The sequence below is a fragment of the Trichosurus vulpecula genome, chromosome 2 (genome assembly GCF_011100635.1).
Source record: "Trichosurus vulpecula isolate mTriVul1 chromosome 2, mTriVul1.pri, whole genome shotgun sequence".
Lineage (NCBI taxonomy): Eukaryota > Metazoa > Chordata > Mammalia > Diprotodontia > Phalangeridae > Trichosurus > Trichosurus vulpecula.
The window spans coordinates 35,673,602-35,701,290 of record NC_050574.1 but is presented as its reverse complement, the minus strand read 5'-3'; the positions used below and the strand labels follow the sequence as shown (position 1 = coordinate 35,701,290).

Sequence of the window (27,689 nt, the reverse complement as noted above, 5' to 3'; positions counted from 1 at the left end):
GGGGCTCCTTTAAAAGCCACGTGTTCTGCCCCGGCCTCCCAGTCCCTTCCACGCCTTCTTCCGCTCGGGGCAGTTCTCGGCCTCAGCCGTAGGGGGCGCTCCGAGGCCGGAGTGTGCGTGATGGGGTCGCGGGTGGGGAAAGGATCACCTTCTTCCTCCAATCTAAAGCGTTCCCGCCCCCGCTTCCAGAGTGGGTCTAAAAACTGGCCCTTCTCCTTTAAGGCCTTCAGCGTCGGGAGCGGCTCCACGCAACTAAGCGTGTCTGGGAAGCCCTCAGGTAGGCGGAGGAGGAGGAGGGGGAGGAGGCCCCCACGGCCATTAATCCCCTAAATTGACCAATCCCTGATCGGCATCTCCCTCTGGCGCTCGCCTATTGGGCGGTTTATGTGGCGGTGGGGGCTCGAGACCAATCGAGGCCCCTTGGGTGGGCGTGCCTTCAGGACCGGCACGCCCCCACTCCCGGAACAGTCGCGGTTGCCATGGGCACGGGTGGGCGGCAGGGGGAAAAGCCCCGGATGTTGGTGCGGGATTCAACATGGCGGCGGCGGCGGCCGCGGTGGCGGCTCTGGCCTGGGCGAGCTGAGGTGTCGCGAGGAGGGGACTGAGCCCCGGGAGAATCGGCGACCTAGCCGGGGAGCAAGGTTGGAGAACCGGGGGGCGGGGACGGGCGGCAGACGTGGGGGCGTGCCGCGGTGGGGGGGGAGGCAAAGGTCGGCACCTGGTTGGAGGGGGGCGGGGCCGAGGAGGTGGAGGGGAGAGGGGGAACCTCATGGAGGTCAAAGGTCAGAACCTGAGAGGTCGGGTAGTCTATGGACAGAACCTTTGAGGGGCTCGGGTCCATAACCTGGTGCGGTGATCATGGGAATCCAAGAACAGCCAGGGTTCGAGGCGTCAGGGGTGAGGGGTCAGAGAACAGGGAGGGGACTCCGACTCACCCCCCCTTCTTGACCACGGCGCGGGGTCTTAAATCTTCCATAGTGGGAGTGGGAGTGGGAGGGGTGTCCGAGACACACCCCTTGCCCGCGAATGTTGCCCTACTTGATCTGCTCATGTGACCTGTGTGCGCCCGCACACGCATGTGGGTGTCTGCACGCACACGTGTGTTCGTTGCGTGTGCCGTGCATCGTGCACGTGTGTGCTGCCGTGCGCACGGATGCCCCTCTGGAGAGGCAGGGGCCGGGGGTGTATTGCCCCGATCCGGCCCGTGGTGGCCGTGTGCCCCAGGCGCGATCTGTGTCCGTAGAGGGGGTTTCCTTGTGCCCGGGTCCCGGAGGGCAGGGAGCGGCCTGTGCTAGGCACCTTGCTGGAGGTGCGTGATCAGTCTGCTTTGACTCGATCAGAGGAGGTGGGAGCCGGGGGGTGGGGCTCGGGCAGAGTTCAGTGAAGGTTGGGGTGGGGACTCCCCAGCGGGTGTAAGTGGGCTGGGTGTCTGGCCCCTCACACCTGGGCTCTCTGACCCCTTTCTGGAGGGGAGGGAGATCAGCTCTCTGGGAGGGGAAGAGGAATTCCAGGGAACTTGAATGGGTGGGCGTGGCCCGGGAGTGGTTATGGGCCCCCCGGGTGTGGGTGTGTTGCCTGGACCGCGGAGTTTGGCCTTTCTGGGAGGGTGCCTGAGTGTGGCCGGGGCAGGGCAGAGGAAGGGAGTATCTGCTGGCGGAGGAGGAAGTGTTGGTCTCCGAGAGACCCGGGCTGGGGAGAGGGGTTGGATGGGTCACGGGCCAGAGCCAGCTGGTAGTGCATGAGGAAGAGAGGCATGTGCTGGGCCGGGCCCTGTGGGACCCAGGCTCCAAGAGGGAAGGCGCTGTGGCACTGGAGAGCCCGAGCACATCTTCTATGCACCCTGGCTAGAGCCTCCCAGGGAACTGTAAAGAAATCCGCATCCCGGGAGCAGCAGGCGTGCACTTCTATGGGACGTTAGTCTCAGGGGTATTGGGTGGGTTATGTGGGGGAGGGAGTCAGCCTCCTCCAGGCTTGGATGTGTCTCTCCCTAGGCCTTAAGCCCTACTAGGGGTTATGTGTAGGTGGAGGGAGGGCTTCCTGAGAATGAGCTATTGGGAGAATTGGGGCAATATTTGAAGGCCCCTGACTCTGAGGGGGGCCCCTTGGGGACTCCTGGAGAGAGCAGCATGGCTCTCTGGATGCCTTGACACCTCCTCCCGTCATCCCGTGGGCTTCAGAGCCGACGAGCAGTTCTATTGAAAGGCCCAAAATGACTGGCTCCTGAGCAGCAGCTGAGGGGAGAGGGCAACAGTCCTTGGCTTGGTGAGATTCCTAGGCCCTCTCCTGCTTCTGCTGCCTCTGGGAAGGCCCGGAGCAGGAAGACCTACCTGCCCCCTTGGCGGGGGTGGGGCGAAGAGCGAGGCTTACGGGTAGCATGATGGTTTCTTATAGAGGGCCGAGGGGGGCTGCAGGGATCCCCCTGAAATGCCTTCCTTACAGGAGCAGAGAGAGCTAAGCCTGGGGACATCTAGCAGGCCTCACCCTTATGGGGTCCATCCCTTGGGCTTCCTCCAGTTTATCCCTTTCCTAAGCTTCTCTGTGACTCAGCCCTGTTTAATACCATGTTGGGGTCTGAGCTCACGTCAGGTTCACCTGGACCGTCAAGTCACTTCTGGCTGCACTGGACACAGAGTAGGAATGGGGAGGGCCTGGGGTCCCCTCCAAGCCTGAAAGAGCTGGCTTCTTTGGATCACTCTCAGATTGGGGCCCAGGCCCAGCAGTGATCAAACAGGGGCCCCTCCTACTTGGACAGGTGGCCAGGTTGAGAATAGACCTGGGGGATCATACCCTCAGCCACACCAAGGGGGAACAGAGGGACCTAGGGGCCCAGCTTCAGGAGCTGCTTCCAGTCTACACGAGGAATCAGAATTTTAGATGGGGGCGGAGAACAGGCTGGCCTCAGGGACCCCCTCCCCTCCCCTCCATTTTAAAGATAAAATACCAGCACTCAGAGGCCAAGGAACTTACTTAATGTAGGTAATAAGAGGTAGGATTTGAACCCAGAACTGTGGAGTCAAGACTAGACAGCAATATGAAATAAGTATAGGGAAGGGTAGGGTACGGGGGCAGGCTTGACCCTCAGCCAGTTATCCTCAGTAATTCGTTTATCCAGACAGTGCTTGAAGGTATGTAGGGGGGGGGGGGGGGGAGGAGTTGACATCTGTGGGAGGACTTTTAGGTGGAGGTTTAGAGAATGAGCAGGTGACATTCCCAGCCAAGTAGGCCATGACCAAGTCCTTCCCTGGATCATCTCTCTGGGTTCCCATCCGAGCCTTGGTCTAGGGCTTAGGATGCTGTGGGGCTGACCCTGGTCCAGAGGCCCGGGATCTGGAGCCAGCCAGCCTGGCCCCCAGGAGCTGGTGTGTCCCCGGGGGGAGATAGAGTGGGGAGGGGTCGCCCAGTATGCACCTCAGAACACCCTAATTGCTCAAGTAATTGAGTCTCTCCTCCCAGGCACCCAGTGGTGTTCTAAGTCGTGTCCATTCTTTGTGACCCTGTGGTCCATGGGGTTTTCTTAGCAAAGATACTGGAGTGGTTTGCCATTTCCTTCTCCAGTTTTATGCAGGCAGGGGTTAGGTGATTTGCCCAGGAGGTCAGATTTGAATTCTGGTCTTTCGGACTCCAGCAGTTGAGTGGCTGTCCTGTATTTCCCACTCCATTTCCACTGCTGCTTCCCATCCCCCGCCCTCAGGGGTGTCCCCGGCCAGCCGGTATACCCATTACCCCAGCTGTGGTCTAGTGTGGTCATTATGGAGCTGGCCAGCAGGAAGCCATCTCCTGTATATGTTGCTGTCAGGGGAAATGGGACCTCTTCCCACTTCCCATTCAGGGCTAGTCCCAGGCTGGACTCATTGACTGTCCCTGTCCTTTGACCACCCCAGCTGGTTTCTGAATTAGAGGAATCACAGCTGCCCTTCCAAGGTCTCAGAGAGGAGTCAGAGAGCCAGATCTCCAGAGGAGGAAGCTCTTGGCCTCTGGGTCTGTCTGAGCGGGGAGGGCCCAGCAGGCCTCCCATTTGGACACCAGCCACCTCCCCTTCCCCCTGGAGCCCCCTCAGCACAGCTGGGGTTCATCATTGGATGTCCCCCGCCGCCCAGTCTTTGTCTTGAGTTGTACGTTAACTCTGGTGCACCCAGCCTCCCCCCAGCTTGCCCATGTCAAAGAGCCGGTAGCTGGGAGCCTCAGGCCTCTTCCAGTGAGTGGTGCCTGGTATTGGGGCCCTTGCAGGTTGGGTCAGGAGGCCCGGCCTGGCCCCCTTCTCAGCCTACACTTACCGTAGCTTTGGCTGCCTGGTCCCTCTCTCCTCTCCCTTCCCCTACATGGGAAACTCCTGCTTTCTAAAGCAGGCTTGTGGGCTAGGCCTGCTCTCACCTGGGCTCTTCTGGCCCGGAGCATGTTCACTGATCTCCCCTTCCCCAGCCCAGCCGTGCTCGGTGAGGGGTGGGGGGTGGGGGTAAGAGCTGGAAGGGGCCAGCAAAGCTCCATACCTCAGTTTCTTCTGTAAAATGAGATCATTCTGTTCACATTGAGTGTTTCCCAGAGTTGTTTATTGTGAGGAAACCTAAGGTCCTGCTGAGGGCTCTAGAAACACAACTTTTGTACCCTACCCCACCCCACCCCCCATCTCACTCCAGGGGCACCGTTCCCTCCCCACCCCCACTTGGTTCTCCCAGCTAGTCCCTTGCCCTGCAGCTGATCTCAGCGGCTCTCCTCTGAGATCACCTCCTTCTGGGAGCACTTTCTTGTTAGCCAGCTGTGATTTTGGCCAGGCTTTGCTGAGGTTGCCAAGTGATAACTCTGGACTTGAGCCAGCATAGGCCCCAAGCCTCCAGCTCCTAGGAGCTGTGTGCCAGACTGAGTCTAGAGCCCACGGTGCTGGTCATGTCCCTATCCCTCAAGACCACCGAGGCTTGTCAGGTGGGAGCAGGGCTGGGTAGTCATGGGCATGTGAATGGAGAGACAGCTCAGGAGCACAACAAGCTTGCTCAGAGACTAGTCCTGGGGCCGTTCTTGGAAAGTGCATGTTGGGGGCGAAGCGGAGCACTAAGGTCAGAAGAGGAGAGTGAGGACCAAATCATGGTGGTGAAGGGCGTTGACCTTGATTGGAGCAGTGAGGAGTCATGGGAGATTGCTGTGCCAAGTAGGGGTGATGAGGAATTGTGGGCTTCCCCCTCAGTGTGCGTGCCCTCTCCTGAGCTAGGCTGCTATGGAGCTCCTTGAGTACGGCCCCTGCTTTACATGTGGCGATCTCTGGGGCATGTCCCTGAACCGCCCCCCCCCCCCCGAAGCTGGAGGTGTCCACTAGGGTGAAATGAGCCCCAGTACCTGTCTCCATGAAGCTTCAGGACTTTGCCCCTGCCCCGAGGGTTCCTTGAGGTTTTCCCCTGGGGTCAAGTCATTGTCCTCTCCCTTACGTTCAGTCTTTGGTCCCTAAGCCCTGAGCCTCTGAGAGCCCCTTAAAAAGGCCAGGTGTGGGGGATGGATTCTCTGCAGCCAGTAGGAAATGAGCAGCTCTGGGCTTCCCTGCCCCCACCGTGCTCTGAGGGGGGAGAGGAGAAGAGGCTATAATTTCCCTGAATTATGTCAAGGGCTAATTAAAGGTTTTCCTCAGCTAGTCAACTTGTAGTTTAATTAGCAACAAACGGGAATTACCCACCCAAGAGTAAAGTCACTTTGCTGACAAAAATGGCATGTCCTTGGTTCAGGGGCTTTCCACATAGCAGGAGCCAGCCCTTTTAGGGGATGTGTCTGGTGTTATCATCTATCCAGGTGCTGGGGTGAGGTCTGTTTGCACCATGGGCTGGAGAGTCAGGAGTCAGGACGGGGGAGCCATCCGTGCTCTGAGGGGCTAACATGGGAGGAGCCTGAGATGCCCGTACCAGTGTGTCACCCATTCCACACATGCCTTCGCTGACCCCAGGGCCCAAAGCAAGAGGAGACTGCCGTCCATCACTTTCCTCTGCTAAATGTACTACCCTCCCAGGCTGCTGTGGCAGTCCCCAGCTCCTATTGAGCCCCACAGAATGTCAGGAGCCTTTGGACCACTCCCCTGGCCTGACACCACCACCTTGTAATCGCTGCCTTTTCCCCGTGGTTCTCTTAACCTCCCATCTTCCCCAGGAACAGGCTTTGGTTTCCCTCCCCGCTGTAAGCTTGGCTGACCTTGCTCTCCACTCTGGCAGCCTAGGATAGAGTGAGAGATTTGGGAGGATGGCCGTGAACCTCTCTCAGATCTAGAAAAGGTCGCCCTGAGCCCTGGGCGGGCCAGTCACCTCCTTCTCCCAGCCTCAGTCTCCTCACCTGTAAAACGGATAATTATCATCTCTACCTCCCAGACTTGTGAGGCTCATACAAGGTGATATATGTAAAGTACTTTGTAAGACATGAAAGTACTCTGTAGTTAGCTGTCATTATCCCTGGTAGGATTTACAGGTGCCTCCCAGAGCTCTACAGCCAGCCTCTTCTGTCCTCTGGCTCCCCCAGGGTCCCTCCAGACACGGCCCCTGCCTTCCTGTCCTTCCATTCCCCAGGTTCCTGGCCTTCTTCACTGTCACTCACCCCGCCCCACCCCCAGCCACCCCTTCTCTGTATGCGCAGGGCCCACAATCTCCAGCCCCTCCTCCAATGACCATGCTCCTCTTCTGGGCCTCCTCTGGCCTCTGGCAGACTCCTCCCCTTCACTCCCTCAGTGCTCCAGCATCCTGAGCCCTGCCGCTGCCCCTGCATGGTGGGCAGCTCTCTCCTGGGGGCCACACCCTGCAGCCCTTTGCTGGTGCCCTCCCCTGGGGAAAGACTCTATAATTCAGATTAATTTAATATTCATTTGGTGGTTACCACTCCAACCTCCATAGAATGGGAGCCTCCTCAGAGCAGGGACTGTTTCATTTTTGTCCTTGTGAGTCCCCAGGGCTTAAAGGCACAGTGCCTGGTGTGTACCATAGGGGCTTCTTGTGCACATTGGATTGACTTGTTGGTGCTGCCTTAGAGAGGAGGAAACAACACCCTGGAATTTATATGGCTCCTGCAGGGCCACAGGCCTGATTTATACCTGGGACTAGGCCAGAGTCCGTGTTCTGGATCCTCCCCTTGCTTGTCCCTCTGGGACACATCCTGACATGTGTGACTGTGCTGGCAGAATGAGCCCATGCCGGCCCTCTCCTCTTGCTTCTCTGCTTTTCTGCTTTTCTATCTCTGCCCCCACCTTTCCCACCTCCTCCCCCCCTTTCTCTCACTCACCTTCTCTTCTCTGTCTCCTCTTCTTTTCTCTCCCTTTCCCTTTCCTCTCCCCACAACCCCCCAATTAAACAAGTTCAATTCTCTGGGGAGAAAACCACCTGAACCCAGATAAGAACAAACATGCAAAAGGATTCCCTGGGGATTCACTGGGGGAGGGGCTGGAGTCTGGAAGCCTGATTTGGGATGCCACCTCTGATGCTGTGTCACCCTGGCCTAGTCACTTCACGACTGAAACTTCTTCATATGTAAAATAAGGATCTTCAGAACACTTCCCTCTCAGGGTCCTTATGCAGATCAATAAGGCCCTGTGTGTAAAGTACTTAGCACCGGGCCTGGTATACCACAGGCACTTAATAAATGTTTGTTGCCTTCTTTCTTCCCTTCCTCCCCCCAGGGACCAGAGATTACAGTCTAGGCCCTGTGGGAGCCTTTGAGATGAGCTGTGGCTGGGAGGGCTGGGAGTTGGAATGTCTTGTCCAGGGAATCTTTACTAGGTCAGTTTGCCTGGCAATTAAGATGGGGGGGGGGGGCAGCTAGGTGGCGCAGTGAGTAGAGCACCGGCCCTGGAGTCAGGAGGACCTGAGTTCAAATGCGGCCTCAGACACTTGACACATATACTAGCTGTGTGACCTTAGGCAAGTCACTTAACCCCAATTGCCCTGCCAAAAAAGCAAAAAAAAAAAAAAAGATACAGGTGGAGAAAGTTCACCAAGAGGATAGTGGAATCACCAGCCTTGGACAAGGTCATCTTGTCCAGCTTCTCCCAGAGAGGGTGAGCAGCTTGTCCCCAGTTACCCAGGTCACAAAGGGCAATGCCATCTTGGCACTGAGGTCCTCTGAGGAGCTTCATGTGCAGTGGCTTCCTGCCCGCGAAGCTGTAGCCAGGCTGGTCTTGGCTGATTCTGCAGGCTGCAGGAAGGCCCGGGGGAATATGCAGGGCACCTGGGCAGCCTGGCTCCTTGTAGAGGAAGGGAATGGAATGGGCTAGTGGGCCTTAGGCCTGTCCAGACCTAAGAAGCTCTCTGAGGCTGTTAATAAAATCTCTTAGGAGGTGCTAAATAATCTAATTCCCATATTGCTGAGGCCCCAACCTGTGTGGTAGGCACTGTCAACTCTCCATATTAAGTATTCGGAGGGAAGGGGCCAGACCCTAAACCCCTGACTGCTCTGTTTCTCAGCCCTTCTTCTGGTCACTCCAACATTAAGGAGCCTGACAGCCCTTCTTTTTGCCAGAAGCTAGGTGGGAAAGCAATTTGCCAGTTTGGGATTCATTTCCTCAAAAAAGCAGTGTGTGTACATGCTGGTCATTGCAGACCACATGCTCTGGGGCTAGGGGGAGGCAGGTGACCACCCAGCCCCGGCCTTCTCTCACCTGCTGAACAGCTCGGGGCCGAAGGTGGCTGTTCATCCCGACAGGCAGAGCCCCTGGTTGGTGCCAGTTTGATCTCTGTGGTTAATTAGGTTCAGGAACAGGTGCCTTCACTCCCCACCACCCCAGCTGTCTTGTTTGATGACAGGAGACTAGGCAGGATGATCCCTGATCTCCAACCTAGGAGGGTTTCCCTGGTTCCCTGGGCTAGAAGGAATCTTCAGGCCAAGTGACGAGGGAGCTTTGGAATTCATCCCATGCAGAAACCTTGACTTGGCTTTTGGGGCCCTGGGAGCAGAAGGGTCAGACACCCTCTCCCCGATACTCCCCCACAGCTGCTCGTCATGTTGATCAGGAGGCTCCTTGCCTGTGAGCATTCTCTGTGCCTGGCCTGCAGTGCCTCTCCTTCCCAGCTCCTGACTATGGAGTAGGGACTTGCACATGCATTTTGATCCTCCTTCCTAGTCTCTCAAACTTCTCACTTTCCATGCCCCCTTTCTTCCTTCCTTCCACCTCAGCTCCACTCAGAGATGGGCTTACTCTGTGATGATAGCTGCCCTTCAACTCTCTGTTCACAAACTCAGGAACCCCTTGATCAGACCAGAATATTCTGCTCTTCTACACTTTGCTGTGCTCCACAGCCACCACCTTGGTCTTCAAATTCCCTGTGAGCTCAGTTCTCTCTGCCACTTCAGTTCTGTCCCAGGCCGTCACCCTGGCACTGGCCACTCTGGACCACTGTTCTATTTTCCCCTGTTCTCTGCTCTCAAATGTCTTGGCCCCTGATCCCAGTGCCATGCACACCTTGTCAGCCTCCAGTCGGCTTCCCACCGTCATCCTTCCTGGAGCCTCATCCCATGCTGCTGACCAGAGCCAGAGATATTTGGGGTCCGCTCTAGAGAGAAGTTCCCTGACTTATCCAGGCAAGCCCTCAATGCAGAAAGGCAAGCGCTCTCTCTCCCTCACTGGTGGGCTTCCCACTTTCCACAGTAGGTTCTACACCTTCTCATCTCTCCTCCAGTCCTGTGAGGCCTCCCCATGCTCTTTCTGCTGAAGAGATCGAGGCAGGGCTCTGATGGGAAAGGCCAGGAGCCCACACTTGCTTGTCTTCTCAAACAGACTGCCTCTACATTCATCGCCACCCTCTGTTCCTTGTCACATCCAGGCTGTCCCTCCCCGAGGCCTGCAAACATGCCTCACTCTCCCCGTTAGGAAACCTCATATGTGATCTGTCCACCCTAGCCACTCTCTTCCGTTATCTCTAATCTCGTGGCTCTGCTCCTCGAAAAAGTTTGTCCTCCCCTCTCTCTTCTAAACCCGTTTTACTTCGCCATTCAACTGAAACTGCCCCCCCAAAGTCACCATTGATCATGTAACTGCCCAATCCAGTGGTCTTGACCTCTCTGAGGCCTTGAACACCGGATCACCCTCTCCTCCTTGAGACTTTCTTCTGCCTAGGTTTTCAGGACATTCTCTCTCTCTCTCTTTCTCCTCTCCCCCCCCCACCCCCATTCTCCTATGTTTCTGACTGGCTGCTCCTTCCCAGTCTCCTTTGCTGGATCCTCATTCAGCCCATTGCCTGTGGGTATCCATAAGGCTCTGCCCTGACTCCTCCTCTCTTCTCCCTCTCCCCACTGTTGTACATCCTTTGTTCTCAAGGAGTACCAATGCAGTCAGGAGGGTGGTGTCTTGACTTTGGAGTGTAAGGCAGAGCTTTGCAAAGTCCCAGCAGCCTCACCCCATCTCCGTTACTGAATCCCTCACTGCCTTTGAGATATCTGACACTGGAGGTCCAGAACAGAATTCATTGTCTCCTCCCATCCCCCATCCCCCCTTCACACCCCTTTTCCCACTTTTTTCCCTCTCACTGTTGAGACACTGCCACCCTCTGGGTCCCTCAAAACCACACTCATGGATTGTCCTTGACTCCGCGCTCTCACCCGACGTACCATCCACTGCTGACCGCTGTCATCTCTGCCTTTACAATGCCTCTGATTTGTCCCCTCCTCTCCCTTAGCCACCAGCTTGTCACTTCTGGAGTGGTCTCAGCACTAGCAGTCTCACTGGTCTCCCCACTCTGGCCCCTCCACCCTGTTGCCAAGGTGATTTTTCCAGTCCTTGTCTGACTGTGTCACCTGTGCTCCAGTTGCCTGAGGGGCTCCTATCTCTGCGCCCTCCCTGCCCTTCTGGTCTTCTTACACTTGCCTCCTGTCCCCTCACCCCGCAGTCCAGATTCTCCATGCTTCTTGCTACTGTCACCCCTCTCCCTTCAGGCCTCTACCTTTGACTCTTAGCTCCCTCCCAGCTGCTGGCACCTCGTTCTTCAAGGTCACCTCCCTTTCACACTCCAAGTCAGTTGTATTACCTAAGGATTTACTGCTCTCTCCTACATTTGTTGTTCTTCAGTTGTGTCTGACTCACCATGACCCTATTTAGGGTGTTCTTGGCAAAGATCCTGGGGTGGTTTGCCATTTCCTTCTCTATCTAATTTGACAGATGGGGAAATTGAGGCAAACAGGGTGAAGTGACTTGCCTAGGGTCACCCTGCTGCTAAGTGTCTGAGGCCAGATTTGAACTTGGGTCTTCTTGCCTCTAAGCCCAGCACTAGCCAGTGTGCTACCTAGCTGCTCCTTAGCACAGATGCTTCTTGAGGGAAGGAGTTTTTGCCTTTCTTTCTAAGTGCAGTCTTTAACATAGTGCCTGACAGAGTAAGCATTTAAGAAATACTGCCTGACTGGACTTCTGCCCCTAAACCAGCTTTTTTTCTAGCTGGGGGAGATTTGGGAAGCGTTCCTTTCCCCTGGTGCTCCCCACCCCCACCCCCCATGGGTCTGAGGCCTTTGACATCCCATCTGCCACAGACTCTGAGCTGGCCTCCAAGCCCCTAGTCCTCATTCCGCCCCCTGCGGGGGGGGGTGGGGGGGGGGGTGGAGATGACGCACGGGACCATGAAGGTCAAGGGTGAGGCTGAGGACATTAGTGACCTGCATCCTCATTCATAAGGCCTGAAGCCTTCCATGTCAGCATGGGGGGTGGGGAGGCAGAGGCCTTCCACATTCCCCATGACCTTCTCCAGGGCCACACTGAAGTATGGCCTTCTCCCTGGGAAGGATCTGGGGCGGGAATGCCTCAGTATCCATGAGGTCTGCTGCTGGGTGAGTCAGGCTGGAAGAAGACAGCTTTAATGACCATGCGGGGGTAGAGCCCATCCCTCCATCCCTTTCATCTTGGGATCTCTAAGCACCAGGTGGTGGCAGAGTCATCAACCCTCCTGGGATCCAGCTTTAGGCTGGCTATGATACGGTAGAGGTATGAAATGGGGGCCTGTGGGCTCCCTGCCCCCCAGGTTCCCTGGAGGCAAACATGGCAACCCTCTCTTTGCTTCAGGCCAGGCCCTTGTCTCACCTTCCCCACAGGCCATTTGTCCTTCAGCCTTTATCTCACTGGTCAGTTTGTTTGAAGCAGGGCCATCTCATTGGCCATCCAGCCGGACCTCCCTTCCTGCCTGGCCCTGTGGTTCTGTACCTTTCTAACTGTCTGGACATTCCCTCTGCCCCAGCCCCCCTCACACATAAACATTCTCCCTGTCTCTGTCTTTCTCTCTCTGTCTCTGTCAGCACAGGGCTGCTCTGTCTCTCTGGCTCTCTTCCCCGTCCCAGCAATAAGGAGGAATGGGCTAGGGGTCACCTTCCCTCTCTTTGCCCCAGCCAGGACCTGCTGCCCTTTTGGGCAGCAACAAACAGCAGGGAATCTGACTCAGGCGGTGGATTGCTTGGGCCCCTCCCCAGCCCCCGCCTCTCCATGGCAGCTGAGGTTGAATCCCTGCCAAGGGGGCAGGCCCTCAGGAGGGAAACTGGGGGAGTGAGCGGTAGCTGGGCCGCTTGGAGCAGGGTCAGCCAGCCAGAGCAGGGCTCAGATGCTAACATGCCAGGAGAGTGGGGCTGGCTCCCTCTGGCCCGTGAGCCCACCTTGCCCGGAATTGCTTCTCTCTGAACTCTCCCTCAGGTCCAACCTTGTCTGGACTGGAAACGAGAAAGCTGGAGGAAGGGGAGGTGGAGGTGAGCCCAGAGGGAGAGGGGTGGGATCTGAGGGGCAGAGATGGTGCCTGCGCTTGTGGGAGAGGGTGGGGAGGAGGGCAGGACCTTTCAGTGCTGTGGGGCTTACATACACACACACACAGGTGCCTTGTGGGTGCTGCCAGCTTGGGGTCTGGCTCTTATTGTCCTTTGTGTGAAGGTGCTAGTTTTGTTTCCCTTTGTTCCTTGAGGGAGGAGGGAAGTAGGTAGTGAGGAGAAGGGCCCATTGATTGGGGAGGGGGAGGGGGGGACCTTCTTTTTACTTTTCCTCATCTTTCACTAGAGTGAATGAAGTTTATCTGATCTCTCTCCTTACAAACTTGTTGTGGGAATCAGAGCCTTGGCCTCCTGCTGAGGCTCTGAGAAAAGTCTCCTTTGTGCCGGCCCCCACTGGGGAATGACGGCTCAGCACCCTCTCTGCATCTGCCCCCAGCTGCTCCTGGATGGAGTTCCAGGCCTTCCTTCCTGCCACCCAAGGGCCCCCCCAACAGTCCCCCTGCTCCGTGTGTTTGCCTTGGATCATGCTTGGAGGCTGTTATTGGGCAGGAAAAGTAGGTCTGGCCCCAGGCTGATGGGAGTCCTCCAGGCTGGCTGTCCGCTTTCACATGACTCCAGGCTTCCACTTGTGCCAGAGTTTGGAAAGTGGTGTGTAGGTGGGTATGGGTATGGAGGGGACTGGGATAGGGCAGGCAGTCACCGGAAGAAGGTTGAGGGGAGCTGGGTGATGTGGTCCTAGCCCCAGACAGTGGCCTACTGAGGGCTCCAGTGTCTTTGGGGCCATTTGTAACTGGGCCTGACTTCTTGTGTACCTGTGGGATAGAGGAGAGAAGCCCTTTGTGTTATGTGACCATTTGGGGAAGGGCAGAGGGAGAGGAAAAGAGGGTGTTCCAGCAACTTTCCTCTCCTCTTCTTTCCTCACCTGTCCTTTATTATCAGATTATTATTTATAGTAATGGGCTCAGGAAAGGGTCACTACCTGTGATAACTGGGCTAGGAGGCCAGAGCAAAGAAAACCTCAGATAGGTCTGGGTCTGGGCTCACTTCAGCCCCTCCAAAGAGTCTGCTCCCTTCCTCTGCCCCCAGGGCTTCCCTTAAAGGAGGAGGTTCAGTAATAGCCTATGAGAGCTAAAATAGACTCTGAGGGGGTCATCTGATCCAGCCCCTCCTCACTGTTAGGAGGACCACAGGAGGGTTGGATGTTTAACTCTGAGAAGGGAAGACTCAGGAGGGCCATTTTCACTGTATTCAAGTATTTGAAGCATTATCACGTGGTAAGAGATTGTCCTTGGCCTGCTTGGCCCTGGAGGGCAGACAGGAGCCTGGGGAAGTTACAAAGAAGCATACTTCACCTCCATGCCCTGGTGGGAGCGCTCCAGGAATGCCAGTCCTGGAGGGCTTTCTGTCCAGTTATAGCTTGGCTTCCATGCCCTGGAGGGGGCTCATCTAAGCTCACAAGCTGGGATGTGGGACAACCCTAGACCCTGTAGCATTTTTATCCCAGTGAATGGATGACCAGGTGATCCCAGGGAGAGGGAAAACAGATCAAACACATCAGCTGAACTTGGTAGTGTATGTTGTGTCCCACCCCCTCTCCTCCCACCTCTGCAGAGGAGAGGGCAGCAGCACATCCCAGGCTCTTCTCCCGGGTGTTAGTATAGTATGTGGCCCCTAAGAGCATGTATTTGTTCATGTATGTTGGCCACTTACCTCAGGCAGCCTTAAGAGATGCCCAGTTTCTTGGGGGTAATTGTCCTCCTGTTCTCTGCCCTGGTCTAATCACATCTGAGTATTGTGTTGTGTTGCAGGTGCCACAGCTTCATATAAGGCATTGCTGTCCTGGTGAGTGCCCCTCTCAAGGGGGGATCCCTGCAATGCCATGGGGCCTTGAGCCCAAGGCTGAGGAGGAGTAGTTGGAGCCTAAGGCAGAATGGCAGGGGGCAGTACTGTTTTCAGGTCTTGGTGGAACAAGGCCTAGATTTGTTTTGTTTCATCCCAGAATACAGAAGTAGGAGCCACAAGATGGAAATTACAATGGAGGCAGACTTGGGCTTGGGAAGCAATGGCCCTGAAGACCTTTCTGATGTTGGGCAGGCAGAGGCTACAGGGCCACTTGTCCACAGACACGATAGTGGGGATTTCTTTGGGCTCTAGGTTGGGCCGTCCGATCACCAAGGTTCCTTCCAGCCCAAGGATAGTTGGATTCTATGATCATTTCTTGTCCTCACACCAGAATTGGGAGCAGTTTGTGAAGGGGCATCTAGACCAAACTATAGCCTATCACGTGTTCTTGTATGGCCTGCAAGCTAAGGATAGCTTTTATACTTTTAAACAAAGTGTTAAAAACCATTTTTAGCTTGTAGGCTATACAAAAACAAGCAGCAGGCCATAGCGGACCTGACCCTGATGTCCCCGTGCTTCCAGGTCTACCAAAGGCGGACATCCCACAGGATAAGCTCTCACCAACCTAGACCTAGCGGAGGGGAAGAACGGGGAGCTTTTGTTTGCATCTTCCTGATGACCACAGCCTGCCCTTCAAGTCTCAGTGCTTGCTGCTGACCATTGCCCCACCTGGTGAGGAGTCCGTGGTTCCTTTGGAGAGGCCACACTTAGTCTGGGGTCCAAAAAGCTGGATTAGAATCCTTGCTCTCCCTGGCACTTAATGGTCCTGGGCCTCCTGGCCTCACAGGATTGTGCAGAAATGCACTTGTGAGTTTGGGTTTTCTAGAAACACGAGGTATCATTAGGAACATGTTGCCAGCTTTTTGATGGGATTCAGATAGAAATGGCCCTGGGACAGTCCACTATCCTGCTATCAGTCTCTGCTGTTTGGTATTCTATTGAACATGTAGATAAAATAATTCCTTATTGTGACTGAAATATAGAAGGCTAGGAGCCCAAAGTGGAGGGTCACGGAAAGCATCCTAGAATCAGCCTCCATAGCAGACACACAGTGGGGTGACAAGCACCTCCTCCTCTTTCTACACATAGTGCATCTCCTCAGTTCAGTCTCTGTGTGTTCTGTGTAAGTTGGCCTGGTGACAGCCATTAAAAACATTGTTCTTTGTTTTTCTATGAATTGATGAGGCAGAGTAGGCAGTGGGTTAGTCTGTCCCAGGACAGCTTATTGCTTGAGGTCTCTGAGATGGATGTCACTGCCCAGGAAACTCCCCAACCAACTTAGCTTTTGCAAAGTCACTGACACAAGTTGGAAGCAGGAGCAGGTGATGAGGTGAGCCCAGAGCAGAGGGTCAGAGGGGTGGGAGGTGGCCCGAATGCTGAGCTCAGTGTGAGAAAGCTGAGAGCAGCAAAGAGGGGCAGGTGGAAGAGGGTGGCGGGAGGTTGAAGCCGCTGGTGGACTGGACGGAGAGTTGGTGAGGCAAGGCTTCTGTTGGGTGGGGATGATCTTTGGATTAAAACAAAAATGGCGGATATTAATCTGACATCAAGAGCTTACTGAGCTGTTGTGGCTGGGCCCCTAGCCCAGCAGAACTCCATCCCAGGGTCCTGAAAGATCTGGCAGACACAGGCTGCTGCTGGGCCCCTGCCAGACATCTCCAAGTTTCCACGATGAGAAGAAAGTAGAATCTGCAGACTAGAGGCCAATGATCTTGCCTTCTGTTACCGACCAAATTCTAAAACTTCTTATTAAGGCAGTGACCATAAAGGACCAACATGATACGGCTTTGTCCAGGACAAGTCATGCCCTGGTTACCTGTCTTCTCCTTTGCCTGGGTTACTGGATTGGGAGATCCAGGGGCCCCACAGGTGCAGCCTCCTGTGGTGGTTGTCAGGCCACTGACATGCTTGTGGACACTGGAGATAATGGGGACCAGACGGAACACAGTTAAATGGCTGGACTCCCAGAGGGTCACTCATGGTTTCAGTTGGTCTACAAGGATCTGGCCAGAGCCCTGGGCTTTTTAGGTGTTTTTGTCAGTAATGTCGTTAATGCATAGGGGGCATGCCTGTGAAATTCACAGATCACAGAAAGCCTCCATGGATAGCATTTAAGACTGAAAACTCTCAAGATGGCCTCAGATGTTCTTTGGGCCGAATGGAACAAGAGAGATTGAATAGGGATGAGTATTAATGTTCACACTTGGGCTTTAAAAAACCAACCTCAAAAATGTAAAATGGAAGTTGATTTGAAATAGCTGAATATGAAGTCCCAACCGGTGGAGGCCTCTATTGTCACCGGAAGCTCAGTGGTGCCCAGGCGTGCTGAGGGGCCGCTGGGTCCCAGAGGAGGACTGGGAGAGTCTGGAGAACATGCACCATGGTGTTCAGGGAAGTCCCTTAAATTCACACTGTGTAAAGGTCACTGGAAGGAACTAAGGATCCTTAGCCTGGGCAGAGCAGACTTAAGGGGGCATGAGAACTCTCTTGAGGGGTTTGAAGGGCTGAGACTCATTCATCTGGTGTGCAGAGAGACAGATTCAGGTCTGACAGGCAGACAGGCTTGCTTCTGAGTGGAGCTTCCTTGGGAGGTCCTAGGCAGTGGCTGAGGGTTCTCTGTTTTGTGTAGTGCAGAGAGGTTTCTTTTTCCAAGATGGCTTGGACTAGATGGCCTTCCAGCTGGGATATGGAGACAAACTTTTGGAGGCCTGCTATGCCTTGGGCACGCTCAGATTCACCTTCATCTGGGCAGTCAGTCAACAAGTCTTTCCTAAGCACCTACTGGATGTGAAAGGCCTAGTGCCGGGCATCCTGAAGAGACTTGGCCTGTGCCCCCAAGCCCCTAATTGGGAGCACCCCAGCTCCTAACCCAGGGCCACCTTGGGACGAGATTGGGGGCTGGGGGAAGGGCCATAGTGGGCCTTGGAGGTAGAGAGAGACTCCAGCTGGGCCCTGAAAGGCCAGGAGGCTGCAGGAGAGTAGAGTGACCTTTGCCCATCCAGCCGTCCCCCTGCCCCTGGGCATAGAGAGCCTTGGACAGTTTTCCTCTCAGGAAGTGTCCTGGGACTTCTTGTCCAGGGCTGCCTGTGTCCTGGGAGCACTTTCGTTCCCCAGGGGAGCCTGCCCCCTGGAGGGTGGGGCTGCGGAACCTGCCACCTTGAAGCCACATGTGGCCCTCTTAGGTCCTCAAGTGTGGCGCTTTGGCTGAATCCAGACTTGGAGGCCATACATTCTCCACCCCTGCTCTAGAGCCTCCAACCCTTCTAGGTGGAATGGAAAACCAGCCTCCTCCTTGCACTGCTCCTGCCCTTCCGCCCTGTACTTTCAGGCTCCTGCTTTTATAGGGCTCTTCCTCCCTCTTGTTTGTGTTAGGGGCCTGGCCCATGTTGCTGATAAGGCCTAGGTGGGGGAGGGGCCCCTGGAGACCCGTGTCTGGTATGGGAAGGGAAACCTAGATAAAGCTCGCTGGGAGCTGACATTCCTGGACTCAGGCAAGCCATAGCAGCAGCTATCCCAGAATCCCATCACAGGTGGGCATTGATCTCTTGACATGAGGGACTTCTTGATCTTCCTATGAAGTGGCCTTGGGCTGCTGAAAGGGCCTTGTAGTCCAGGGGATATGGGGTCCAGATGGGGATCTTAGAGCGCTCAGGAGCCAGCAGGTGGGAGCCTGGAGGCCCCCAGGGGGCACTTGGGGAATGATAGGGAGCTAGCTCTATGTTGAGCCATGTGGGGTGGGGTCATTTCTGGGATCCCCAGGTAGGGCTCTTGGGATTGGAGGGACCAGGAGGAGCCTGGAGGCTCAGGTGAGGTACATTTAGGTGGGTGTCTGAGGACAGTGCTGTGGGGTTGGGCTGGGAATAGTCTTGGTCTCTGGGGAAGAGGCTTGAGGCTTCTGTAAATATACTCCACCCACTCAGTTCCTCTGTGTGTCCCATGTCTGTCCAGCTGCCGACAGGGAGGGGGGAACTAGAACAAATATCCGGAGGTGTGGCTCCCCAGTGACAGTGAGGGGGCTTGTGCTCTCTCTGATGGGGCTGAGGAGGGGAAGGGAAGAAAGGGGAGCGGAACTGCCTGGCAGGAGGTAGATAAGTTGGCAGACTGGGCCCCCACGTGGCACTGTGTTTATTTGGACCTTTCACTGCCGCCCTGAGCAGGGAGTGCTCAGCCAGACCCCAAGAGTATGCTGAGGCTAGCCACAGGACGTCCCCACCCAGCAGAGGCCCCCATTAAGCCCTTTCTTCGGGCCTACTGTTCCTCTGGGAAGTTCTCCTCTAGATCTGCCTTCTCCAGGACAAACTGGTTTTCTTTTTACCTTCCTCTGCTTGCTTGGCCCTCATTCTCATCCCCTAGGGACATGGGCTCAGCTACAGTGACAGTCATGGCAAAATGCTTTGAAACCCCTTTACTGGGGAGTGAGGGGGCTGACAATAGGCACAGGGCCTTCAGGGCCCCAGAACAGAAGGGGAGGGAAGAAAGTCTCTGTGTGGCCCTCTCCTAGGGGCTGTGCCCCCAGCAACCAAGGAGGCCCCATCCCTGCCCACCGACACCGTTGGCTCACTGACCAGTCAGGACAGGCTGGCACTTAGTCCTCCCTTCCCTCACCTAGGCCTGGCATGCCCCACCCACAGCCAAACCGGTTCCCCAGGATGGTGCTGCTGCTGGGGGCCACATTGGGCACTGCCTGGCGGGAGGGTTCTGTTCTGATTTGGCAGGAGTCAGGGATCAGTGGGAGGGACTGAGAGAGGCCTGGGCTGGGGCACAGGAGAGGGCTGCTGCTTTGCCTGGGGCCTGGTAGCAACGCAGACATGTGGACGTCCACAGGCACACACATATGTGCACACATGCACCAACATGTGTGGACTGCATCCCAGGTAGACACATGGGTGCTAAGAGGCTGGTGAAGATACAGCCCCACCTGCCTTTAAAAGGAGGTGTGTGGAGGGGGAAGGTGCTCAGGCTGCCTGTCCCCCCAGGCTTGGCCTTGGCACCTCTGGTGGATCCTTTTCTGGATATCCTCTGTAGCGCCCAGCCCAGGTGTTCCTTCTGCTTTCTACTCTGTAACTCTTGACACCTGTGTAGGGGTCTCACAGTGTAGGGTGGTGGGAGAGCCCCAGCTTAATGATGGCCCAGCCAGGAACCTCCAGACCATCTGTAAAATGGAGCTAGGCCAGCCCTGCCTCTGGCCTAAGACCACTGTGATGTCCCCATAAGAGACAGGGGCTTTGAAAAGGGAGGGTTGGCCTCAATCTCGTGAGGAGGGGGCCATCCTGTTCAACCTTTCCTGGAGGAATGGGGCACTCTGGGCACAGCAACGACTCTTCCTCCCTTGCCCACAGGCCTGGTAGCTGGGACGCGGAGACAACAGCCCACACACCATGTTTGGGAAGAAGAAGAAGAGGCTGGAGATCTCGGCCCCCTCCAACTTCGAACACCGCGTGCACACGGGCTTTGACCAACAGGAGCAGAAGTTCACCGGGCTCCCTCGGCAATGGCAGGGGCTCATTGAGGAGTCAGCCAGGCGGCCCAAGCCCCTCATCGACCCTGCCTGCATCACCGCCATCCAGCATGGAGCCCCTAAGGTAGGCACCCCAGCCCAGAGCATCCCGACTCCTCACCTGCTTGGCTCCCGCATACCCCATGGCCCTCCTACGTCCCTGTCGGGCTCAACCCAACCCTGACTTTTCATGTAGCTCGGGCTTCTAGTGTGGTGACCACAAGGGAGGTGCCCCCCAGCCCTAGCCCCTGATCTGCCTCAACACTGTACTCACGAGGTGTTAGAACTGACACAGCCTCCCCCACCCCGACTCATGCCTGATGTGTGCCTTCCTGGGGACAGCTTGTTTGCAGGTCAGGGGCTGATGTTTAGGAAAGGGCACTCGCAGGATTGGGGCCTTGAAATACCTTTGACCTCTGTTAAGAGCAGATGAGGATGACTGCTGATAGATATCATCCCCATTTTAGAGATGAGCAAACTGAGAAGGGTGAATGACCCTACAGCCAGTAATGTTGGGGGCAGACTTTGAACCCAGGTCTTCCCTCCTGGGACCCAGCCTTCCAGCTTCTGTTCTGCTGCTCTCCTCCCTTTGACCTTCCCCAGCTCAGACTTCCTCCCATCCCTGAAAAATCAGCCCCCGGGGGATGTGGAGGGTGAGAAAATGGCAGTCCCCTAGATGAAGTTTCTCTCTGCCCAGGAGGTCAGAGCTGTCTCCGCCCCGTAGGCCACCCCTTGCCCCTCCTCTCCTCCTCCCCCCAGGCCTGGGAGCCTTTCCCAGGGTGCTGTTGGTCCTGACCAACCGGTTCAGGCAGGTTCAGTCACAAAGGAATCGGTGGGCCGGCCCTGCCCCAGCCTCAGGCCCATACTGGGAGCCAAGTGTATCCCTCTGTCCCATATCTCAGGGGCCTTGGGAAGGATTAGGATTAGATGCCTTGGATTATCTAGCTCAGCCCAGTGGGTATCCTTGGTGTAGACCCTCAGTGTAGACCTTCTGTAACCTCCTTTCATCTCCATGCTCTGAACCTTCCACTGCCCTCTCAGGCCTCTCCTCTGAGGCTGCTCCTCACTCCACCCCCCTCCTGTTGTTCCCTCCCTATCATCTGGCTTTTACTCCTTTTCTCTTCTCTCTGGTGTTGGAAGAATGTGGCTGAAACCAGAGGGTTAATGTCTGCCTGCTCCCGAGGGGCAGGGGGAACCCTCACCCAGGCCCTGATCCTCAGCCAGTTGCTCCCCGTAACTGGGGGCTTTGGCAAATTCAGGTGAAACAGATGAAGAGGGTGGGAGAGTGATGGGCTCAGTGAATCCCAGGGATCCAAGGAACCCACAGGTCAGACATGTGGAAGTGGGAGGGACTTGGAGAACACGTGGGGAGGCCCCTGAGGCGCCCCCCTCCCCAGCCCCTGCAGGGGCTCTGCTCTCCCTGCCCAGCGTAGCCATTTCTCAGAGGGCCATGTCATTGCCGTGTGACATCTCATTTTCCGTTTCTGTGTTGTCTCTGTGCACACACGTGTTGTTCCATTGTCACTTCCCACACCGGATGCACGCTCCTCTCCTACCTCCTCCTCCACGTCCTGCCCCTTCCTGCCGGCGAACCCCAAGACCATCGTTCGGGGGAGCAAGGGCTCGAAGGATGGGGCCCTCACGCTGCTGTTGGATGAGTTTGAGAACATGTCCGTGACCCGCTCCAACTCCCTTCGGCGGGATAGCCCTCCCCCGCCCCTGCTGGGTCCTCCAGCCCCACACCATGCTCCACCTCACCAAGAGAATGGGCTGACTGAGGCTGAGGGGACAGGGGGTCATACCTGGGCCCAGGAGAAGGGACACCCACAGTCTGGGGGCAGGGGTCCCACAGAGGGTCGGAGTCGAGCAACTGGGCACAGGGACCATGGTGGTGGCAGCGAGGCTAAGCGGGACGGGACGGAGAAGAGGCCCAAGTCATCAGGGGAGGGAGCTTCAGGCCACCCAGGGAGCCCCCAGCAACCCCGGGACAAACGACCCCTGTCGGGGCCTGACGTCCGGACCCCACGGCCCCCAGGTCCAGGAAGTGGGGCGAAGTCATCGGCCAGCAGGCCGTTTAATACGTACCCGCGTGCTGACTCGGACCACCCCCCAAGGGGCACAGGGCCCCAGGTAACCAAGGCAGCCCCTCTCCCCACCTCGACCACCTTTGCACTCCCCTGCCCCCCCACACACACTGCGCAGTCCTTCTGCAACATCTTCCAAAATCTCCCCACCCCTAAGGAGAGGGGCTGCTGTTGCCTCCGGCCTCCCTGCTCCATCCTTTCCCTTCCCCTCCTCCATCTCTCATCTGTTTGTTCACCATCAACCAGGGAGTCGGGGCCCAGAGGATTCTCTTCCACTGCTCCAGGGTTGGAGGGTTAGGGGGAGCTGTCTGCTGACCTGGTACCTCTCTCTTTTCTGTTTCAGGGAGAGCCCCATAATCCTGCCCCTAATGGTCCCTCCCCCGGAGGCCTCCCTCCACACTCCTCCGCCAAGCCACTGCCCCGTGCTGCCCGGGGCCCAGAGCCTGCCCCTGCCCCGGGGACCCTGATCCCCCATGCTTCAGAACCCCAGCTGGCCTCTCGTGCGCTCCCCCCTCCTTCAACCCAGCCGGCCATGCCCCCATGTGGATTCTACTCGCCCCAGAGGGAGCCCCAGAGGGTGTCCCATGAACAGTTCCGAGCTGCGTTGCAGCTTGTAGTGGACCCAGGTGACCCCCGGTCCTACCTGGACAACTTTATCAAGATTGGCGAGGGCTCCACGGGCATCGTGTGTATCGCCACAATCCGAAGCAGCGGTAAGCTGGTTGCTGTGAAGAAGATGGATCTTCGGAAGCAGCAGCGGCGGGAGCTGCTCTTCAATGAGGTGGGGAATTAGCAGGGATGAGAGAGGACCCCTGGGTGGAGGCACCAGTGGAGACCAAATCTGGGCCCCTTGGGGTGGCATGGGAGGCCCTCCCCAGTCAGGCTCTGGCCTCAGCTTCCCCCACCTTGCCATGCCCCTCCTGGCTTGTTAGACCTTGTCAGGCCTATCTGGACCTAACTGCTCGGTCCCTCTGTCCTAGTCTCTTGTCACACAGCACCCCAGGCCCAGGTTCTCTGGACATGCACATGCCTTCCTGCCTGCTGGCCTCTCCAGGGCAGACCATGGCTCTCCCTGATGTGGTCTGGACCAGACAAAAGAGTGTTGGGAAGCAGGTGGGCCCCATTTCTCCCATTCCTCCAAACCCCTTGACCCAGGTTCCCTTGGGTCCCCTCCTGCTCTCTCTCCTAGGTGGTCATCATGCGGGATTACCAGCATGAAAATGTGGTAGAGATGTACAACAGCTACCTGGTTGGGGATGAGCTCTGGGTGGTCATGGAGTTCCTGGAAGGGGGTGCCCTCACGGACATCGTCACCCACACCAGGTATTGTGGGGGAACAGGGCTATGTTAGCCACCCCAGTCTTTCCCTGCTTCATTCTTCCTGTAATTCCTTCCTCATCCTTAGCCCTCTCAATTCCCTTTGAGAGGATTCTCAAGACAGGGACCCTTGCTCAAAGCAGGGGCTCCTGAGGCCGGGCATGGCCTTGCCCTTAACCTGAGCTCTCTCGCTGTTTCCCCAGGATGAATGAAGAACAGATTGCCGCTGTGTGCCTCGCTGTCCTGAAAGCTTTGTCTGTGCTCCATGCCCAGGGCGTGATCCACCGGGACATCAAAAGCGACTCAATCCTGCTGACCCATGATGGGCGGGTATGCAAGGGGCACGTTGAGAGGCTAGAAAGCCCCTGCCCAGTGGCCAGACCATTTGTCAGTGCCATCAGTATGTGTCGTGGCCCCTGGAGTGTCCCAGTGGGTCGGGGAGGAGGAATTCCTGAAAAGATCACCAGCCCACGGTGGATCCTTTTTGCAAATCCAGGGCTCTAGACTTACAACCTAGAACAGGGGCACTGGGTCCTCCCTTCTGACCCCGAGGAAGGGAGTGGGTTCCTGGTGGGCTCCTTAGAGGCAGTGTGGTATACTTAATTGGGTTTGAAGCCAGGAAAATCTGGGCACCAAGTACCCCAGACAAGTCACTCCCCTTCCGAGTCTCAGTGTCCTTATCTGTGAAATGGTGACAAGGACACACACAGTCCCTACATTGTATGCCAGGGGCTTTGTGATCCTCCCCTTCAGCCACATCCACAGGCACCATGGCTCACTAGCTCCCTCCTGCCCAGAGCTGTCTCCTGGCTTCCTCTGACTCTCCTCCTTGGTCCCGTTCCACCCCCTAGGTGAAGCTCTCTGACTTTGGCTTCTGCGCCCAGGTGAACAAGGAGGTGCCCAGGAGGAAGTCCCTGGTGGGCACTCCCTACTGGATGGCTCCCGAGCTCATCTCCCGCCTACCCTATGGGCCTGAGGTGAGGACCAGAGCAGCCCACATGACTCTTCATCCCCGCCCCTAGCCATGCTAGCCTGCCTGGGAGTCCTCATATGTCCAGCCACTGTGGTTCTTAGGCACAGAGCCCTCCTAGATCCTTCCACACCAGGGGATGACTTAGGCCTAGACAGCAGGAGGCTGAAGATGCCCCAGGATGTGGGAGGAGGGCCCTGTGTGGAATGGGCTTGGGGTTGGGCAGGAGGGGAGGAGAAAAGAACAGGCCAGTCTGTGTCTACCTCCTCCCCACCAAGGCCCGGCACCCTGCCCCTCAGCCAAAGCATCTGTTTTCCCTCTTCCCCAGGTGGACATATGGTCCCTTGGAGTGATGGTCATTGAGATGGTAGATGGGGAGCCCCCGTATTTCAACGAGCCGCCGTTGAAAGCTATGAAGATGATCCGGGACAACCTTCCCCCCAAGCTGAAAAACCTGCACAAGGTGAGTGCCCTGGGCTGACATTCCTCCCCCAGGAAAGAGATGCCTTTGGGCCACAGTTTCAAATGGCAATCTCCCTGGGAATGGAGACAGACACTGAGGAGGGGGGGAGGTGGGTGCAGCCCTTAGGAGGCACAGAAAGCAGAGCCCTGTGGCCTCAGGCCCTGCCCACTGTCTCCCCCGATCGTACAGGTTTCCCCCTCCCTGAAGGGCTTCCTGGATCGCCTGCTGGTGCGGGACCCGGCGCAGAGAGCCACGGCCAGTGAACTGTTGAAGCACCCCTTCCTGGGCAAGGCGGGCCCACCGGCCAGCATCGTCCCCCTCATGCGTCAGAATCGCATGAGATGAGACTGGACTCCCCCGGCCCTTCCCCTAACCAAAGAATCGCCTCAGAGGGAGGTGCCCCCAGCCTGGGAGACAGACTTCTCCACACCGAAAGCAGGGGAGAAGATCGAGGGGTGACCCCACCCCCTGGCTTCCCCTCTCACAATTGCTAGATGCCTCCTGACAGGTGGACCCCTAACTGGATGGACTTGGCCTGGTCTTTCCATGGCCCCTTCAGACCCTTCTGGGGAACTCAACTACTGAGTTTCAGTTTTGATTTTTTGATGTTTTTAAGTAATGACTTGGGAGCAAGGGCTTCAAGGCTCTCCTTTGGGAGTGGAGACCCCATCCCCCCCCTGCCTCCATTCAGGGGCCGGTTGGCTTGACACTGGAAATCTGCAGGCCAGGAGAGTATTCCCCTGGCCCAGGCAGAGAGTTGCTGAAGCTCCTGGGAGCTCATCCTTCAGGAGCAGTCTGTTTGGGGTGGGCCATGTGTGGACAGAAGAACCACGCAGCCCTTAGCTCTGGCACTGTCTTCCGTGCGTGGGCTGTCTCTGTCAGAGCGTGTGTTTTTTGGGTCACCGCGTTGTGTGTCTGTACATGTTTGCAACGGATGCTTGGACTTGCCTGTGTCTCTGGGGCTTTTGTGTGTGTGCATGTCTGGCTGACTGGTGTGAACCTATGTTGACATACTCAATGCGTGGAAAGCTGTTTCCTTTTCCCACCTCCAAGCCAGTTGGAAGGCCGATGGGGAATGTCTGCCTGCCTCTCCCTCTGCTGATGTCTGATGACTGGCAGGTTCGGGGAGCCTCTCTCTTCTGGCCTCTGCTGAGAATACTACTGTGCTCCTATGGGACCCTCTTTTTAAAAAAAAGAGCTATTTATATTGTCATTTCATAACAACCCACGGCCCTGGGCCCCATAAGGGGGGTCCTCCAGGAGCCGGGGCCCAGGATTTGGGAAGCCATGCTGCAGGCCTGGACCCCCAGTTAGTTTTACAAGTAAAATATTTTCCTTCATTTCTGAGAAAAGTTGTAGCTGAGTGTGGGTGTCTGGAATCGGGCTGTGGGCCAAGGGGAGGGGTTGATGGGAACAAGTTGCTGTCTTGTCTCTCCTTTGTGCCTCCCCCCCCCCCCACCCAGTGTAGCCACATGAGATCACCCTGAGATGAAGATGGGGTGGGGGGCCGGAGGGGGGCGATGGCCAGCTTCAGCAGTCCTGGATCCAGGGCCTCCAGATGGTTCCCAGGAGGTCTCAGATGGGATCTGAGCCATCTAAATGAACCCTCTAGGGAGTGCAAGTGATGTGAGCTTGCCCCAGGATGGAGGAGTTTGGCAAATATGTGCCTGGTTCTTCAGTCCCATCCTTCCTGTCTGAAACCTGCAGTACATTGGGGCCCTACTTTATACGTCCTTGGGCTCCGTGAGTGTCCAGGCTGACCAATGACCAGAGTGGGAGCAGGGGTTCGCTTTCCAGCTCATGTGTCCCTGGTAGTGCTGAAAGGCACAAAAACCCTTTCTTCCATGTCTTTGAGGAATCCAACACTAGACCTGTCCACCCTCTTTAAAAGTCGAGTGGCTTGCTGGATCCCCTAGCTGGCGGCAAAGCCAGGATGGACGCAGACTCACATCTTTCCCACTGGGCCATGTCGCTCTTCCCCCATGGGTTGGGGGTGGGGGTCTTAGGCCAAGGCTTTTCTGAGACTCAGTTTCTCCCTCCGTGAAATGAACACTGGCCTAGATGAACAAATCTTTAGGTTTTTTTTTGTAAGTTACGCATTTTTCAGAAAAGTTCCCTCCTGGACTTCTGTAATTATCTAACAGATGCTGCCCGGCAAAATGGGACTGGCAGTAGAAGATCACACCAGAGAGGACAAGCCATGTTCCCCCTGTATCCAGGGCAGCTGTGGTGGCCCCTATGGGGTGTCACCCCCTCAGCTAGAAGGGATGGTCCTAAGAGTGACCATCACAATAGACCCTACGGTCCTGAACTGAGACTGAGGGGGGGTCCCATCAGGCAGGGTCAGAGGTCAAACTTGTCACCAACGCCCTGTCCACACAGAGGTCCGGGGCTGTTCCCAACGGCTCTGGAGCCCCAGATCTTGAGTCCATCTCCTTCAAGGCATTTGCTGTTGATGATCGATTAATCGATAAATGATTCTTCCATCATTACAAGGATTGCTTGACTGGAGGGGAGTGATTCACACAAGCAGTGATTAAAATCAGCTCCAGAAAAGAGCAGCCCACTTCCACATTCCCAGGCCCAGGCTCTTTCCTGGTTATTACTGCCTTTTGGGTCACTGGGTCTTCCCCTGCTGCCCTGTCACTGTGAATGTTTCTCTCTCGGCTCTGGCGCCCCCTGCAGGTTGTAATTAGAGCGTGGGTGCCCTGGCTTCACGGTGTTGTTGGGGGGCACGATTTAGAGGGGCTGCAGAGCCCCCATCACCAGGATGATGAGGAC

At 56.4% G+C, this 27,689-nt stretch overlaps 1 protein-coding gene across 5 annotated transcripts; it reads left to right on the top strand.

Moving 5' to 3' along the window:
• Positions 1–256: 256 nt before the first annotated feature.
• PAK4 (p21 (RAC1) activated kinase 4) lies at positions 257–26,255 on the top strand. Of its 5 annotated transcripts, XM_036747835.1 has the most exons (10): positions 12,485–12,663; positions 15,103–15,252; positions 19,917–20,159; positions 21,674–22,204; positions 22,502–22,939; positions 23,348–23,481; positions 23,679–23,805; positions 24,327–24,452; positions 24,774–24,908; positions 25,098–26,255. In XM_036747835.1, exons 3-10 carry the CDS (start codon positions 19,956–19,958, stop codon positions 25,251–25,253), a joined length of 1,851 nt encoding a protein of 616 aa, XP_036603730.1. In that variant the 5' UTR covers positions 12,485–12,663; positions 15,103–15,252; positions 19,917–19,955; the 3' UTR covers positions 25,254–26,255. The 5 variants fall into 5 exon arrangements, with proteins under 5 accessions (XP_036603732.1, XP_036603729.1, XP_036603728.1 ...); XM_036747837.1 differs by lacking the exons at positions 12,485–12,663; positions 15,103–15,252 and adding an exon at positions 257–277; XM_036747834.1 differs by lacking the exons at positions 12,485–12,663; positions 15,103–15,252 and adding an exon at positions 488–641.
• Positions 26,256–27,689: the final 1,434 nt, after the last annotated feature.

What these genes read in the sequence shown, in the direction of transcription:
- PAK4 (XM_036747837.1), top strand. Translation starts at nt 19,956, where the DNA reads ATGTTTGGGAAGAAGAAGAAGAGGCTGGAGATCTCGGCCCCCTCCAAC. An exon ending in TCCAGCATGGAGCCCCTAAG is followed by an intron (nt 20,160 to 21,673) that starts GTAGGCACCCCA and finishes GCGAACCCCAAG; the next exon opens with ACCATCGTTCGGGGGAGCAA. An exon ending in GGGAGCTGCTCTTCAATGAG is followed by an intron (nt 22,940 to 23,347) that starts GTGGGGAATTAG and finishes TCTCTCTCCTAG; the next exon opens with GTGGTCATCATGCGGGATTA.